The sequence below is a fragment of the Coffea arabica genome, chromosome 11e (genome assembly GCF_036785885.1).
Source record: "Coffea arabica cultivar ET-39 chromosome 11e, Coffea Arabica ET-39 HiFi, whole genome shotgun sequence".
Lineage (NCBI taxonomy): Eukaryota > Viridiplantae > Streptophyta > Magnoliopsida > Gentianales > Rubiaceae > Coffea > Coffea arabica.
In genome coordinates this window covers 61,099,356-61,115,890 of record NC_092331.1, presented here as the reverse complement: position 1 = coordinate 61,115,890, position 16,535 = coordinate 61,099,356, and the positions used below count along the sequence as shown (strand labels likewise).

General features: G+C 37.3%; 1 protein-coding gene and 1 long non-coding RNA gene across 3 annotated transcripts; one reads left to right on the top strand and one right to left on the bottom strand.

Moving 5' to 3' along the window:
• Nucleotides 1-6,453: 6,453 nt before the first annotated feature.
• LOC113719343 (chloroplast sensor kinase, chloroplastic) lies at nucleotides 6,454-11,538 on the top strand. Its single transcript, XM_027244553.2, has 9 exons — nucleotides 6,454-7,291; nucleotides 7,845-8,009; nucleotides 8,090-8,374; nucleotides 8,878-8,943; nucleotides 9,030-9,098; nucleotides 9,201-9,293; nucleotides 9,817-10,001; nucleotides 10,480-10,756; nucleotides 10,966-11,538. Exons 1-9 carry the CDS (start codon nucleotides 6,791-6,793, stop codon nucleotides 11,215-11,217), a joined length of 1,893 nt encoding a protein of 630 aa, XP_027100354.1. The 5' UTR covers nucleotides 6,454-6,790; the 3' UTR covers nucleotides 11,218-11,538.
• Nucleotides 11,539-12,748: 1,210 nt separating this feature from the next.
• Nucleotides 12,749-15,727, bottom strand: LOC113718715 (uncharacterized). Of its 2 annotated transcripts, none has more exons than XR_011824942.1 (4): nucleotides 15,294-15,727; nucleotides 13,549-14,387; nucleotides 13,383-13,465; nucleotides 12,749-13,254 (listed from the first exon to the last, which is right to left on the bottom strand). It is a non-coding gene; the product is annotated as an uncharacterized lncRNA (long non-coding RNA). The 2 variants fall into 2 exon arrangements; XR_003454614.2 differs by having other exon boundaries at nucleotides 15,279-15,726.
• Nucleotides 15,728-16,535: the final 808 nt, after the last annotated feature.

The window sequence follows — 16,535 nt, the reverse complement described above, 5'->3', positions numbered from 1 at the left end:
AGGCAGAGAGGGAGACTGACTGAAAGTGAAAGGGAGGTGGTCAAACTTCAAAGTGTAAAAAATGCAGGGCAGTTAAGGTTTTGAGGAAGTCAAAACAAAAAGGATTGTTTTGATCTTTTTGTCTCCGAGCCGTTGGGAGTACAAGTTTGAACACGTACTTCCTGCCTTCGGCTTAGATCCGACAATTTTTTTTGGGGTTAATTCCACTTTGTCCCCTCAAACTTTGGACGATAACCCACTTAAGTCCCTAAACTTCAAAGTGGGACACTTAAATTCCTAAACTTTTAATTTGCTTCCAGTTAAGGAAAATTGTTGACAAAATCCTGAATATCGTTGGTGGTCAAAGAGCGTGGCAAACACTCTCCGTTAATGAAGGTGGGGGAATATTGTTACTGAAAATGACAAGGACATAAACGTAAATTTGGGTCGTAAATTAAGGACAAACAAAGGAAAAAAATTGCAAAGGAGGGAAAAACCCAGATAGTGGTCATTTCTTTCCTCTGTCTTGGACGAAAAAATAGAGAGGAGGGGAAAAACCAAAGTATGTAAAAATTCGAATGATTGTTGCTGAAAAACACTGAAGATTGCAAGAATTGGAAGGAAGCGAGTCAATGTGAGAGAAAAAGTGTCCGGATCCGCAGCGAAACAACAAAAAGCAAAAGAGAAGACAAGTACTGGTATGAGAAAAATATTTTACAGCTTTTTGTGTACTTTAATTGAATTTAAGAATCGAAATTTGGGTAAGAATTTGGGGTAGCAGTAGAAAAACGTTTTAAAGCCGTAGGGATTGTTGAAAAGTTAAGGTTTTGGATGGTTGTGGAATGCATGTCCAAGGCATTATATATTTTCGATGGTACTGTTAGTGGGTCTGCATAATTTACTAAAAAGTGAGTATTGTGGGAACCCTAATGTTCCTTCTGTTGAAGACATTGTGGTCCCAAATGCTAAAAATTTTGTAAATAATTAATGGGTTAATTATTAATGATTTTTTTTTATTTAACCAGAGTGTGGTTCAAATGACATTTGGCCCGATCCATTTTCTTTGGCGATACACCATCAGAAGTTCTCCCAGCAAAGAATACGTGGGGGGAAGGGTAGACTATATAGACAACTGTAATGCTGAAAAATGGTCACTACAGGTGCTTGATGAATGTGCAGTAAGACTAGGATACCCGAAAGATGCTCGTTTTGGGTGGTATGGTAGGATTCCTGGTATGCCACTTGAGACTGGACTATATTTTTGCATGTGTGATTGGGATTGTGATCTACTTGTAAACACATTGCTATCCAATAGAGTGGCAGAGGTTTATCTACGAGTTGAAACTGATGATAATCCAGTGAGGCTTCAAACTCAAAAAATAGATGATGGAGACATGCCTGAAGGCCACAACACTTCTACCAAGCAGGCTACAAAAGAGAAAGAAACATATGAAATGGACAGTGACATAGCAATACTGGAAGAAGTTGACTTCAACGATGTGAACAACAGAAGGAAAAATGTGGCTGATGACAACAGTAATGAAGTTGCTGCAAACAGTCATGAGAATTTTGATTCCAAAAGTCCTAATTTGCAACAAGAGAAGGACAACAAGGGAGATAATGCAGGGGAAGAATCACAAATGGCAACTGATAATGATATGCAGGCTAATGAGACTGATGTGCAGGCTGATAATGATGTGCAGGCTGATGACAAATTCGATGATCCAGATTATACGGGGCAAGTTGAGAAGGATGTTTTATTTGATGAAGCCTTGAAGATTGGACAACAGTTTGGTGTACATAAAGGAGCTCCTGAAGTTGGACATTCTACCAGCAAAGACACAAGAAAAAAGAGAGCAAGTAGGAAAAGAGAAGCTGTTGATGAAGTAAATGTTTGTGATGAGCCTGACATGGTTAATGTGGAGGATATGCAGTCAGAATATGAAATAGATTGTTCTACAGATTTGAAGAGTGAGAGTGAATCCGAAAATGAAGATGGTCCTAAGAGGAATAAGAAGCCTAAATTTTCAGTTTTTAATGAGAAAACTGAAATGAGAAATCCAAGATTTAAGGTAGGCCAGAGGTTTTCATCAGTTGTTATTTTTAGGTTGGCTGTTAGAATCCAAGCCATTATGGAGGGAAAGGATGTCCAGTTCATAAAAAATGACACATATAGGGTACGGGTGAAATGTAGAGGCTGTGAATGGCAAATTTTTGGCTCAAAAATGCAAGGTGAAAACACTTTCCAGATCAAGACACTTACCAAGGAGCATACCTGAAAGTCGTTGAGGCCTGGCCTTAAAAGAAAGACTTTGGAAATGCGCAAAAGCTTCTTATGTTACCCACTAGAAAGTCGAAATGGAGCAGTTGAGGCAAGAATCTGCAGCTGCGCATTCTTGGCTTGATGAAAAAGATCCCAAAACTTGGTGTAGAGCCCATTTCAGATGTGGATTGGATTGTAATATTTTGGTGAATAACATGTGTGAGTCCTTTAATGCAGTAATTTTAAAGGCCAGGTCACTACCAATCATATCTATGCTGCAGACCATTTATTTGTACCTATTGAAGAGGATGGAGAGGAACAGGGAATCAATGTCCAAGCACGAAGGTTTAGAAACATTTAATTTACTAGTATTAAGTTCAGTTCGTAACTTTGAGAAATTTATGACCAATTTGTTGTTTTCATTTTGTATTCAGGTCTCCTTTGTCCAGCAATATTTGAGATACTGGAAAAGGCTAAACAAGAGCAGTGTATGTGCATAGCGTCATATGCTGGAACAATGAAGTATCAGATAAGCTGTCTATTTGGGGAACAGTACATTGTTGACATGGCTGCCAAAACCTGTTCATGTAGAAAGTGGCAATTAAGGGGAATACCATGTGGCCATGCTGTAGCTGCCATCAACAGGAGACATGATGCACCAGAGAAGCATGTTTCCAACACCTACTTGAAGAATACGTATCTACGAAGTTATGAACCTGTACTTAATCCAATCGATGGTCCTAATTTGTGGGAGCACATAGATCTTCCAGCAATGAAGCCTCCGACTTACAGAAGATCTGCTGGAAGGCCGAAGAAGATGAGAAAAAAAGCTTCAGAAGAAGAAAGACGGGACAGCTGTGTCAATCCAACTAAACCTCACAAGGTTAGCAAGGTTGGCACCATGATGAGCTGCAGCCGCTGCAAAAAATACGGACATAACAAGAGAGGATGTCCGGATAAAAATAAGCAAACTACTGAGGGGACAACTACAAGTTCAGCAAAGGAGAATAGTGATATTGGAGATGGAGGTCCATCTATGCAGCCAAATACTAAAGAGGCTTGTCCAACTGATGTGACCATTGACATTGTTGGAGTAAGTATGCAACAGAGTCACACAGGTCCATCTCAAAATTTGAATGCCAATCAGCCAAAACATGGGGCACAAGAACCAGTGACAAAGAAAAGAAGAAAATGCTCATTCTGTCGTAAGCATGGTCACTCAAAGAATAATTGTAAGTTGAGGCAATGGACCTTTAGCAGCTCACTGGACATGACTGGAGACTTGGGATTCAAAACTGTAAAAATACGGTCTGATGATCTGGAAAACCCATATAAGCATGCTCAAAAAAGTTCTGAGCATGTGGAAAAGAGTCATACAACAACTCATGTAAATGGTCTCCATATATCAGGTCTTTATTTATGGGTGTCACGGCTTATTGATTCATGTTATGTGCTTGTTTGCAGTTAAGCTCCAAAGCTAATGGTCGCAAACTTTATTCCCACAGCCACGGAGTAACGATGAGAGCACCACACTCATACGTGGACTTGGGAACAGCCTCTCATTCCAGCAGTGGACTTAAGCCAGCACAATTCACATGACAGGGGAATTCGTGTGTTAACCTATCTACATTACAGACAGCTGCTAGACACGCGAAGGAGTCACCTGGAATTGAAAATGTGCAGCTCCTTGGGGATGGAAACCAATCTGTTAAGTTGGGAAAATTGCAGCAACATGTCAAATAGCCTTCAAGCATGAACTGACTGATGCTGGACAAACCAACTCAAGAATTGTACAGGCATATAGCCTTTTTTGTTTTGTAGATACAATCAAATTAGGCAACTAAAAGCCTCTGTTTTGCTAGTCCAGATGTGGCAAACTTTTGTTCAACTCATATAGTCCATTGGAACTATGATTTTTTTTGTTAACTTGAAATTTTTGTTAGCCTCTGTTTTTGGTAGCCTCTGTTTTGGAACTCGTATAGCCTTTGTTCTGCTAGTCCAGATAGGTGAAATGCAGAGGTTGTTAATGTGGATTTTTGTCATTCCTGGTATTGCTAGTGTATTGGATGATTTGTTGAATGATCAAAGGCTTTTGCTGAAAATTTTATGTTCTGGTACGACTATTGTTTGCTGTTGTTAATGTGACATAAACTACTTACAATAAACTTCACAAATTGGGACACTAAAATCCCTAAACAACAAATTCTGATTACATAGCAGGTCCAACGTTCACAATTATGGGACATAGCAGGTCCACTATATCCCTAAATTTGATACAGTACATATAAAACCAACACTTTTAGGGAAAGTGCTGGTAATTACATAGTCAGCAAAAGTAAGAATTTCCTTCTTGCACCACTCAAAAGGTCCACTACTTAGCAATGACAGACAAAGGTGGTCCCATATTTGAGTAAACAAAACAGGTAGTCCGACATAAGCGGTTGCTTCTTCTGGAAAACTCATTTTGGACGTTCTCCCCCAGATTTGAACAAAAACAACCACATGACAATGACAACCCAGTGGATAATCAAGTACATCTTAGCTTCCTCACTTTCGATTGTTGGCACCTTGAATTTTCTTTCAACCTGTCCAACTCAGCTTCCATCTTGTTCATCGACCTTAGCAGTCCAGGTATTATTTCTTTTGACCTTTGACACATCTCAGGATCAACCCAATCCCAGTATATGCAGCCTCCTTGTTCCTAGTTTGACAAGAACATTATGTTTGCAGACAAGATTAGGTGGCTACAATTCGTACAAACCAAAAATAAAAAACAAGTATAAACACAAAACCCTAATTTCCCTTACTCTGTACTTGGCACATCAATAAAACCTTCTTCCTGGGTTCATGGCAGTCCATGATGTCATCATCAATGTTTGCTTTCCACAATCACAAAATTGCCTCACCATTTCTCTTTGTTTGTTGAACCATGCGTTGGGTTCTCCTTTTATTCTTCCTGCCTTGTGGACAGCAAAATGACAACTTGGGTCTCTCAGCATACCGACCTGAAGTGCCCTTTTATGATTTGGATCGGGTCTACATTATCCATCTGAAGTGGGTTGCATGGAGGGAAACCTTCCCTCCATATTTCACCACCTTTTTTTAATCTATATATGTGATTTTTGTGAATTTTCATTGTTGCCCTCGGTCAAAATCTGGTGTTTGTCACGCTCTTTGACCACCAACGATATTCAGGATTCTGTCAACAATTTTCCTTAACTGGGAGCAAATTAAAAGTTTAGGGATTTAAGTATCTCACTTTGAAGTTTAGGGACTTAAGTGGGTTATCGTCCAAAGTTTGAGGGAACAAAGTGGAATTAACCCTTTTTTTTGGTCCTATAGATCCCAAAATTTGGCCTGCTCGTTGATGATGCCTATTTTCTTGCAAGTAGGAAAGGCGCAGAAATATTTTCAGAATGAAATTTCCATACGGCCAAAAAGGGGAAAAATAAAATAATGGCTTTAAAAGGTTGAGTTGGCCACAGGTTCGTGGGTTCTCCGAATAGACTTCCTTTACCAGATTGATTTGATCCTTTTATGTTGGCAAAATTTTTCAAAACCACGTAGGAGGAATTGTTTGGGGTGCTTATCCTTCTTTGACAAAGCTCAATAATTGTGCTGCTTTTAAAAGAGGACGTACAAGTCCATGAAAAATTAAATGAATACTATTTTTTTTGGGCAAAAATATCATAGCAATGATCTTGAATACGAGGAGCATCACTAGGAAGGGCCAAAAAAAATGTTGGACAACTATAGAACCATTAATTGTTCAACCAAAGACCTTAAATTTGCAAAATTAATTGGAATTATTAAAGCCCGTCTGGGAGTGAGTGCGGTACTTTTGTTTTAAAAAAAATGACACTCCATAAAAGTGTTTTGAAGTGTTTAATGTACATCAAATCATAAATTTAGCGACAGAAATTTTGGTGTCAAAAGCACTTTTACCAAAATATCAAATAATTTAACTGATACTCTTTGATAGCTTTTGTATTTTAAAAAAAAAAATAAAATAAATTAGTCATTTTGGCTTGTGTTATGAACTTAATAAAAAGATAAATACACTTAAAAAATTTAAAAATTACACGTTATTTAACACAATAAACATTCACATGCATAAGTTGTATGTACTACTTAGTACTTGCTTATGTGTTAGGTTGGGTGAGGTGAAGTATTCTTTAATGCTCAGTAAGTCACGGCAAGTGAACGGATACGTACATGTGAAGCAACCAACGGCGGGCTAAGGCTAACGAGAGCCGCAGCCTAATAATGGTGGGCCCTGCTATTTTAGCCTCTAATAACCACTCGGATTTCAACACGTCACACCAACGCCGTTTCCATCATCATCGCTCATCAGTCAGCCGCAGCTGAGTAGTGAGTAGTATTGGGTGGAGCGGTGGAGCTGGACTGGACTGGACTGGACTGCAGTGGCTGGCTGCTGGGATTCAGTCCCGACCATCAAAACAAATGACTGAAATTGATTCCTTCCCTTACTAGTTACTACTTACTACTGGTAGGAATAGCTAATCAAGAGAGACAACTTCTGCGGCGATGATGCTTTCGGCAATTCCATATCCGCCGCTGCCGCAAACCACCACCGCGCTATTCAATCCTCCTAACCTTCCCTGCCAAACCACTTCTAATCTCCTCTCTATTCCCGCTGCACCAAACAATAATCCTTCCTCCCTCTGCCGAGCCACCGCTGCCCAACGACCTCCTTCTCTTCCAGTCGGCTCCTCCTCTGCGCCGCCCTTGCGTCCCGTCACCACCACTGCCACCACCTACTCCCCCGCCGATGACGATAATGACGACTCTAACAGTGTCGGAGTAGGAGAAGAGGCCAATCAGGATATGGTGGCTTCCGCAAATGCTGTTGCGGCTATTATTAAGAAAGTCTCCACGTCACCCGTGGAGTTCGTCCAAAGGATAGAGAAAGCCGGTGGCAGCAGCCACGGAGGAGGATTGGTGCTTCCCAGCGTTGACTTTCAAAGACTTTGTCTTGAACAACTGGACCTCTTTCGCCGCATTGTTCATTCCGACGCTCTCCTCTCTGTAATCTCCCTTACCAATTTCACTTCTACTTTCTTTTTGTTCCTTCTTTTTTCTTTTTTCTTTTTATTTTTATTTTTGAGCTTATTGTTTGTCACTTTAGCTTTAACTTAATTCGAGCAGGTTTACTAGTACTTTCTTTGTCCTCATTATTAAAATGTGCTTCATTATTAGTAGTTGATATGCCAAAATTTCGATGATCAAGTATCTGTTGATTTCGCAGTTAGGGGTTGCTCAGAGTAGATTGGGTTAATTAAAGCCTGTGTTGCTCAATTTATCTATTCGACTAGAGCTCACAAATTTGCCCGGAAACAGATAATGTTCGGTTCGTAAACAGCTTCCATATGAATTGCTCATTTTTAGCTTGTTACTAACTGAATTTGATACAAAAAAAAATTTGAGCTTTTGATTCTTGTTTCTTTTAAGTTGCGCTTATTTCATTTTAGTATAAACATAATGAATCAAGTGATCATCTTATTAGAAATTTGGTGAATGTCATTTGAGCTCGCATGCTTCAATGTTGAGCATATTCTGATGCTGGTTTTGTTATTTGCAGATCTATGTAAGACCAGCTGGTAGCTATGTTATGGATAGACTGGAACTGCGTCGCATTACTTTTCATCCTCTGGTTAATGCTACGGCTGATATTGTGATTTTAGTGGGTGATTTTAGGATTCCCGCAGGTCTGAGAGTCGCAGAAGCTGCCCTTTCGAGCCGAGCGGTATGATTATTAGTTGATTGACACTGAGATTTTGCTCATTTCATTCATGGGCTTCTGATGGATACTGTTTTTCATTCTAGGCAGAAATTTTCCCTGAGCTTAGATCTGTGGTTTTCCCAATGGTGAAGCATCCATTTGTTGTGGGGTTTTTGGTTGCTGAGTTTCCGCAAATGATATTGGGAGGAGAACCAACGCCATCCACAGGTGAATCTTGCTACTTACCCAATAGCGAGGACTCAAAACTGTTGGAATTACAAACATATGACAAGGGCCAGTCAAACGAGATTTTATACTTCACTACTGAACAAAGATTGAATGCTGAGAATATTTCTCGTTCTATTACAATGGCCTATGTCATGGATCAGGTTATTTTCAGAATATTAGAGTTTTATATTTGTTTATTTACTAATATGAAATTCTTTTTTGTTGGATATTTATCTCTACATCTCTGCATTTCTGTTGAATAGTTAATATATCATAAAAACTAGGGCAAAAAAACTTCACTGTTCTCATTCCTCACTGACTCTTAGTGTCATATCTAGAATTGCACGTTTGGCTTCTCCATAAACAAGGTCAAAACATTGTTGCTTTGTTCAGGCATTGTGTATATGGGCATTAGTATCACAATTACCCAATTATTTTAAAAAATTTAAATAGGAGTTTCTGGTGTATTTAAGCTTTTTGATCAGCACCGAATGGGATTTGATCCTTGTTAGATGGCAATATCTAATAACCTGAAAGTTGGACTTCACTGACAAGAGATGCATCCATACTGCTAAAATAGGATGTGATAATTGAATCTGAAGACCCTTGTTGTTTCCTTTGTATTTTACCTCTTGTAACGAATTTTTTCAATCTTGCTGTTCAGAAAGCAATATTGCTCCAGCACTCATCTTGGCAAAATAACGTGAGAATGAGTAGCCTGGTTGAACAAGTAAGACATTGTCCTGGTGTTAATTTTCTTGTTTGTCATATGAAATTTAAAACTTCTATTGGTTCATGATGATCTCCTATACTCAGATCCGGGGATCACTTTCTAGCATTCAGACCTTGAGTAAAATGCTATCTGTTCACATGAGGAGAAGTGAGGTACGTTTTCATCATCTTCGTGGAATTTACACATTGACCATCACATAGTTGTTTTTATACGTCTTTTTAGCTTTCTAACATAGCACTAACATGAGACTGCAGATCTCCTTTGATATTGTTCAAGACATTTTAGTCCAAGGTGATCATATTAAAGATGTCCTTCAACAACTTCAGGATGCTGTTTACCTGACTAAGGTGGGTCATCTATCCTTCATCAAGCATGCATTCAGTTTTCCCGCTTAATGTGGGAAAAGCCTATCTTACAATGGTTTCTTGTCCTATTGTGAATTTCAACAAGTAATCAAGCATGGGGTTTGGTTCGTGAATTGAGCTATTAGTATAGCTTATTTCTCCCTATCCTTCCCAGCCTGGATGGAGTTAGGCCTTGCATTTTAACTTGTTTGCAGGATCTGTCTGTCAAATGCATTTTATCCTAAAATATTGTGGTCTTTAATTTATGTCAGCAATGTGTTTATATGTACATGAGCTCATACTCTCTTTTTGAATCCTGAAACTTCATATGAAAGGTAAAAAGGAAAAATCTTTGCATTTTCTTCTTGAGAAGACTCCCCGACCTGAAGTTTGATGCAGTGATTGCTTTATTTTCAAGGTTAAATTCCTGATTCTATTGAAGCTGTCATGCTAAATTTGCTAATAGTTTTAGAATAATTTGTGATAGTCATATGGATTTTCCAACTGTTAGCTTTTTGTTCTTCAGGCTAATATAATTCATAATAATGGAGGGTTGAAGAAGATGCACGCACCAACTTATTATGGTGCCTCTAACTCAGTCAATGAAACACTAGAATCTTATGAGGCATTATCTCTCAATTCAACACCCAAGGATTCAGAAATTCCCATGCCACCCCTTGCACTCGCACCTTTAAAGCAGAAAGCAGTCAGGTATCCTTTTTCAGTGCAGAAAACTCTTTATCAATTTATATCGTTACCTGATTTCTAGTTTCTAATAATGCATAATGACAATGCTGGTAGATGTTGAAAGATGGACCAGAAACAGGATTTTGTTTCACAAAATCATTCCCGCTCTTTCTGGACTTGTATGGAACACTAAGTACTTTATTAACCTCAACTTTGAATTGGGCCAAACAAACTAAAATTTTGAATTGTTTTCGTCTTGGTTTTGGTCCCTTAAATTTGTAAAGTTGGGTACCTTTATGTTTGGTGCAGATTGTCACTGATTTGTCCTTTTGATTTTTATTATAGACAGCCCTTCATTCTCTTGGAGTCTTTACTGTATTGAACTAGTTTTTACATATTCCAATCAGATTTTGGTTGTTCATTAATGTTAGATATCTGAAATTTTATAATTAATCCTTTTAAAGTTATTTTAAGTATTGCAATGACTATTTGCTTGCATCAGACGGCCATGCAATGTTTCTGATGTTCTGAATGATTTGGTTGCGGGTGTGGAACATCTGGCTCATATGCAGCACCGATATTTAAGCGTATCTGAACTATCTAGGCCTTTGCAAGTTGCTGTTGAAGAGCCTGCTTTACGGCAGGCCTTGAGCAACTTAATTGAAGGTTCTTTGTTGCGAACACAAGTTGGTGGGAAGGTTGAAATCGTGTGCACAGGAGCTCCAGCAGGTGGTGCTCTTATCATAATTGATGATGATGGCCCTGACATGCACTATATGGTACTGCTTTGCATCTTTCCTAAATTACCAAAGTTGCTTGACTTTTGCCACTTTTGGTGTTTGCCTTCTTTATACCTTGTAGCATTTATGCCAAAAAAAAAAAACTGAAATTTATTACGAAGAAGCTAAAAATGGCAAGTGTGATCAATATTGATCTTAACCTCGACACGTGATATTTTTTTGACTATTCTTGGTCCATTTGCTTGCAGACCCAGATGCATTCCCTCACACCGTTTGGGATGGATCTGTTTTCTGACGACAAGGTTGAGGATAATATGACGTGGAATTTCATTGCTGGTCTGACTGTTGCTCGGGAGATTTTAGAAACTTATGGATGTGTTGTCCGTGTAATCTCACCAAGAACCTCTGATGCGAGTATTGGAGCAGGGGGAACCCGTGTAGAGCTATGGCTTCCATATGTAACTTCACCAGATGCAGATGAAGTTGATCGGGTGATATGAGGGGTTAAAGACCTCTTGTTATCTTTCTTTCATCAAGTAAATCAATGATTGCATAAAGTTCGACGAGAGTACATTGGTGTGTTTGCGGCCTAGTAATGTGGGTACATATTACCCTTTCACCGGATAGATATCCACCAGTACTTCTTGATTGTGCAGCTGAGAAACTGTTGTAAATAAAGATACCATGTATTAGAAGATGCATTGTATTACGCCAATAATACTTGCACCACAGTATTCTTACGAATTGGTGGTTAAGGTTGCAAATTGAGAAGGGCTGAGGTGATTCACCTACCCAATTTATGAATCTTTTGAATTGGATAATAGTGCATGTGAGAGTCTTAATCATGACATTTGATGACTATGTCGACATTCGCCATGCCAAAAAAGCCCATATTTTATCTTTCAGTGGCAAGGTAAGAAAAAGGGGATATTTTGTCTGCTTATTCTCTATTATGTGCCTTTAGTGCACAAGATAAACGCACCATAAATGGAGGCTGGGTTCACTTTTTAAAGTTACTATTCTCTATTATTACCACCCTCTTAATTGCGCGTACTTTTAACACCATTTCATTTATTCTGCACCCTAAAGGCAACTGCTTGCTTGCAGCCTAAATTCCAGGAGACTTAGAAATACAAATTCAGGACGGATCCACTGCCTACATGTCAGGTGACTTAGTGCATCATTTGCCAGTTTCTTGGCTCAATTTCCAGAGGTTGCCTCAAGTACCATCCAACTTCATGGTCATCTCCCTTTCCCTAGTATTACTAGGACCAATTGTAATTGTTATATTTGAAAAAAAGAATAGAGTAAATTTAAATGCACGCCCAGTACGATCAAGGACTCGCAGCAGAAGCTTCCCACAGTAAATGTAGAGCATTCGTTGCTGTTACTGCTGAGTAGAGGTGGCAAAATGAGTGATTTGGGCGGGTTTGGATTGGGTAAAATGAGTAATGGGTATAAGTGAGTCAATCCATTTATATTCATTTAATTAGATGGGTATAAATGGGTAAGTCAAAAAATGAGTTGGATAACCCAATTATCCATTTATAACCCATTTATTCTAATTTTTTACAAGCTCATATAAATTCATTTTGTAAACTAAATTATCAATTTATACCATTTTACACCCATCATTAATTTTAAATATTTATTTATTATGCCAAATAAGTCTAATTATCAATTTTTTTTTTCCATCCGCATGCCATGTTGCAAAATTACATATTATTTAATAATTGAACAATGAGAATCTAAAAATTTGGACTAAATAATATGAAAGTTAACAAAAAAATTTAATCCAAAACTGTGAACCCCTAGTATTTTTTCGTTTATAAATTTAAAATTTCATTTGAAAAAGTAAGAAAGGAAGCTAAAATTTGTCATAAATTGATGATGCTAAAAAATGATCAAATTAATAAATTACAAGGAAATAAAGCGATAAGATAAAACCAACAAATAAATATAATAAATAACACAAAAATACTTAACATAAAAAATAGTTAAAAATCCTGATGAAGACTAGCAATCACTTCATTTAGCATACAAATAAAGACAAATTTTCAATAAATACGAATAACAAGCATTCAGCTTCTCAAGCTTCGTACAACTGCATAGCATAAATGATAAAACTCCTCTAGCTCACTGGTGAATGAAGAAAAAGAACGTGAATGAAGAAAAAGGTACCCTTACATTACAAAAATTTCAGTGTCAATTTTGCATAATAACTGCAGGTTGCTCTGCTAGCACAAATTACCACCAAGCAGGTTGAACAAACTTAACACAGCAGAGAGACACATATTGTAGCAAGAAACAAATATTATTCCCTGATTTGAATCCTCTGATAAACATCAAGGAGAAGAATAAACCAAGTTTAGTTGACAACATCGAGGACCAGCTTGCGTGACTTCAAAACCGACCATTTCAAACGCCTATAGTAAGCAGCTTGAAGGAGTGCCAGTGACAGTACAAAATCCACTTGACAGTACAAAGATAGCAACCTAAAAGTTTGCTGCTGGCTCAACACAAAACAGAGAAGATTCCTGGCAACCAAAACCAAAACCAAATTCAAAGTTCTGTTTTTTGATACTTAAATTTCATCTAGACAGAAAGATAAAATTCTTTTCACCACATTTCTAACAATCTCCATGATCATAAGAATACAGCTTACCTAAACATGAAGGTTAGTAAGTTTAGCAACTAAAGGTGCAAAGTCAATACTCAGTCTTTCTTTATCTTCTTCATCTTCAGAAGCTGAAATCAAAAGTAAAGTTCAATAAGTGACCAAAAAAGTAAAATACAAGATCATATGCACTGAAAGGTTAAGTACAACATACCTGTTACTCCATATAACCAGTCCCTAGCACATAACAAGACCTCCACATTTTCTGGTAGGAGCGAAGTACGATATTTACCCACAATTCTACCACCAATACTGAAAGCTGATTCCGAGGCCACTGTAGTGATAGAAATACTTAAAATATCCCGTGCCATCAAAGAAAATTCGACTTTAAATTGAATTTAATTCTGTCTTTACTTTCTCTTTTTCTCTTTTGTACATCTTTTCAATATCAGCCTTTATCGTGTTTCTCGAAATGGGTAAAGCAGCTGAATTTAAGTATACACACAAGTCTCGAATTCCTTCTTGCTCCACCAGTCTATAAGGATGGTTATGCTTCACAATAGCAATTCCCATCTTTTCCCGATAAATTCCTTAGTCAATTGGAGACCGTTCTTCAAAATCAGATTGTCCACGCTTAGTACAATTTGAAAGATAACGCCATAAGTTGCTTGTTCCGGTTGTTCCACCGCATGCATAATCACGCTTGCAGCATTTACATTGTGCTCTTTGTGAACCATCTGGTTCAACACACAATATTTCAAATTCCTTCCAAATCAATGACGTGAGCTGTCTCGAACGCTTAGAAGAACCTTGGATCAACTCATCTGTATTGGTAGGCTCATGGCTTGTATAAGAACATTGTTCCTGAATGTGCTCTGACAACTCATCTGTTGGATCATGATGGGATAACATTTCTGTTATCTATACTACCAACTTTGTACATCTCATCTGATATTTTCCTGTCTAAGACTCTCAGCCTTCCAATTTTGTACACCTGATCTGATATTTCTGCAACATTGATCCCAAGAACTACATGTTTTCACTAGTCTTCAACTGAGATGAGAGAAAAAAAAATTTGAAGGTAAGCAATTACAGGAATATGCTTATAATAGAATTGGAAGTATTAAGTGTAGCTGTGGAAAAACTTTTTATCATATGGCCCCGCCAACATGATGAGCAAAAATAACAGAGTTAGGACTTATATATTATATCACGTATGCATTGCAGACACAGATGAAAATTACATGGGAAACATTTGAAGACTCTATAACCATCCAGACATTTGCCGCAGGATCATGAGGGTGAATTTCAACTTGAAGGGAATCCCCAAATTTGACATTTGGATATTGGTCAAGCAGGCAAATGCTCCTAGGATGAAAATATTGATCACAATCACGATAGTGGTAGAACCAATACAGTGATTGTTTTTGCTAGACAAGCACACTTAACAATTATTGCCTTCTTTTTTTTTACCAAGTATGTCAATTTGGTCCAGCCATAAATCTACAGAGCTATCTACTAAATAAGATCTCATGCAATCTGCAAACAAAGGTAAGCGAAACAATCATTTAACCAGTCCAAGATGTCCAAAAACTTAAGAATGGTAACATACTACGGTGCAATATTTAATTAGATTCAGCAATCTGCAAAACTGAACTTAATTAGATAATCCTGAAATTAATTATACCATTATTAGCCTTCCAAAGTTAAGCTTAACTACATCAAATTCTTGACTGTCAAAACCACATACCAGATTACCGGGTGAACTTAGCCCAATTCAGAGAGAAGGCACAACAACTAGTAACGCATAGATTACCTTAACTGGTTACCAAACAAAGTAATATAGCTCTGAAAAATCAAGCTTAACTAAATAAAAATTTGCATACGCTATTACAAACAGTTATATAAGGCCTATATAAGAAACAAAAGAATGGTACAGCATACCAAAAATGTCAATACCAAAAGAGCCTTGGATCAACTCAGCTCAGGCTTTTTCATTAGAGCGAAAACGCAGTCCAAGTGGGCATCAGACTCTTAACATTCTCCGGGAAAATCTTCAAGACACCGCGGGTTTATTCAGAGATCAGCTCAGGAATCGGACATGGAAGGGGCAAAAACCTTCTATTAAGCAAAGACTGACAAACTTTTACTCAGTATCGTTGTTGACATAATGATGTTTGACTGTACAAAGATGGTAATGCAGAGATGAAGAAACAGAAGACAAAAGAAGTCATGGTAAAGCAGTGCTGAGTGATGACTATCTATGACGATATGGGCACTCTGGAGTCTGCAGTCTGCACTAAGGAATTAGAATCTCTTAGTGCAAGGAAAAGCCCATGTGTCTTGTAAGGTTGTGTTCAGATGAAGGAAAAAGGGGAGAGGAAAGTAAATTACACCTTTTTTCGCACAAGTGCATTTGGCCCCCATAACAGTCTGAAATCTGTTGTTTAAGTGAAACGCATAGCACACTTCTTCATCTTGCAATAGTCAAGAAAATGAAAAAAAAAAAAAAAAAAAATCCTTTTCTCTTGTACGAACAAATTTTCTTTTTCAAAGAATAAGTATATTGTTTGAATACATAATTCAGATAAGTATTTATTGTATGCGTAATTTGAAAACTTTTAAATAGATTTATCTCTTTATTTAGTTCATAAAATAGGATAAATTAATTAAATTTAATATTTTATTTTTTAAAATCCAAAAGCTATTTTAAAGGGATACTATCAAAAACCTCCCCTAAGGTTTCTCTTAATATCACTTGACACCCCCAGGTTTTAAAAATATCATTTATCTTCCTTATTTTTGTTATTTGTGTAACAAATTTTTTAAAAACCCTAAACTATCCTTTCACTTGCTAAATAAAAATATTTCTAAATCACTTTGTTCACTTCAAGAAAACCATCACCTTAAAAACAATCTCTTGTAGTGCTACCACATTACAATGCTATATCCCATAAAATTATAAATTTTAAAAATAAAAAAGATATTTGAAAAGAAATACACTTGCATCAATTTCATTCTATACGGTCAAAATCGATTTCTTATGCATTTATATTTTTTTCCAACATCTTCTCAATCCTTACTCAAACCATTAAACTATATCAATCATTATAAAAATCAACTCAAAATAAGCAAATAAATCATATCCCACTTTACCATAATTATAAAAAGTAAAAGATAAACAAAAATTGATTTATTATA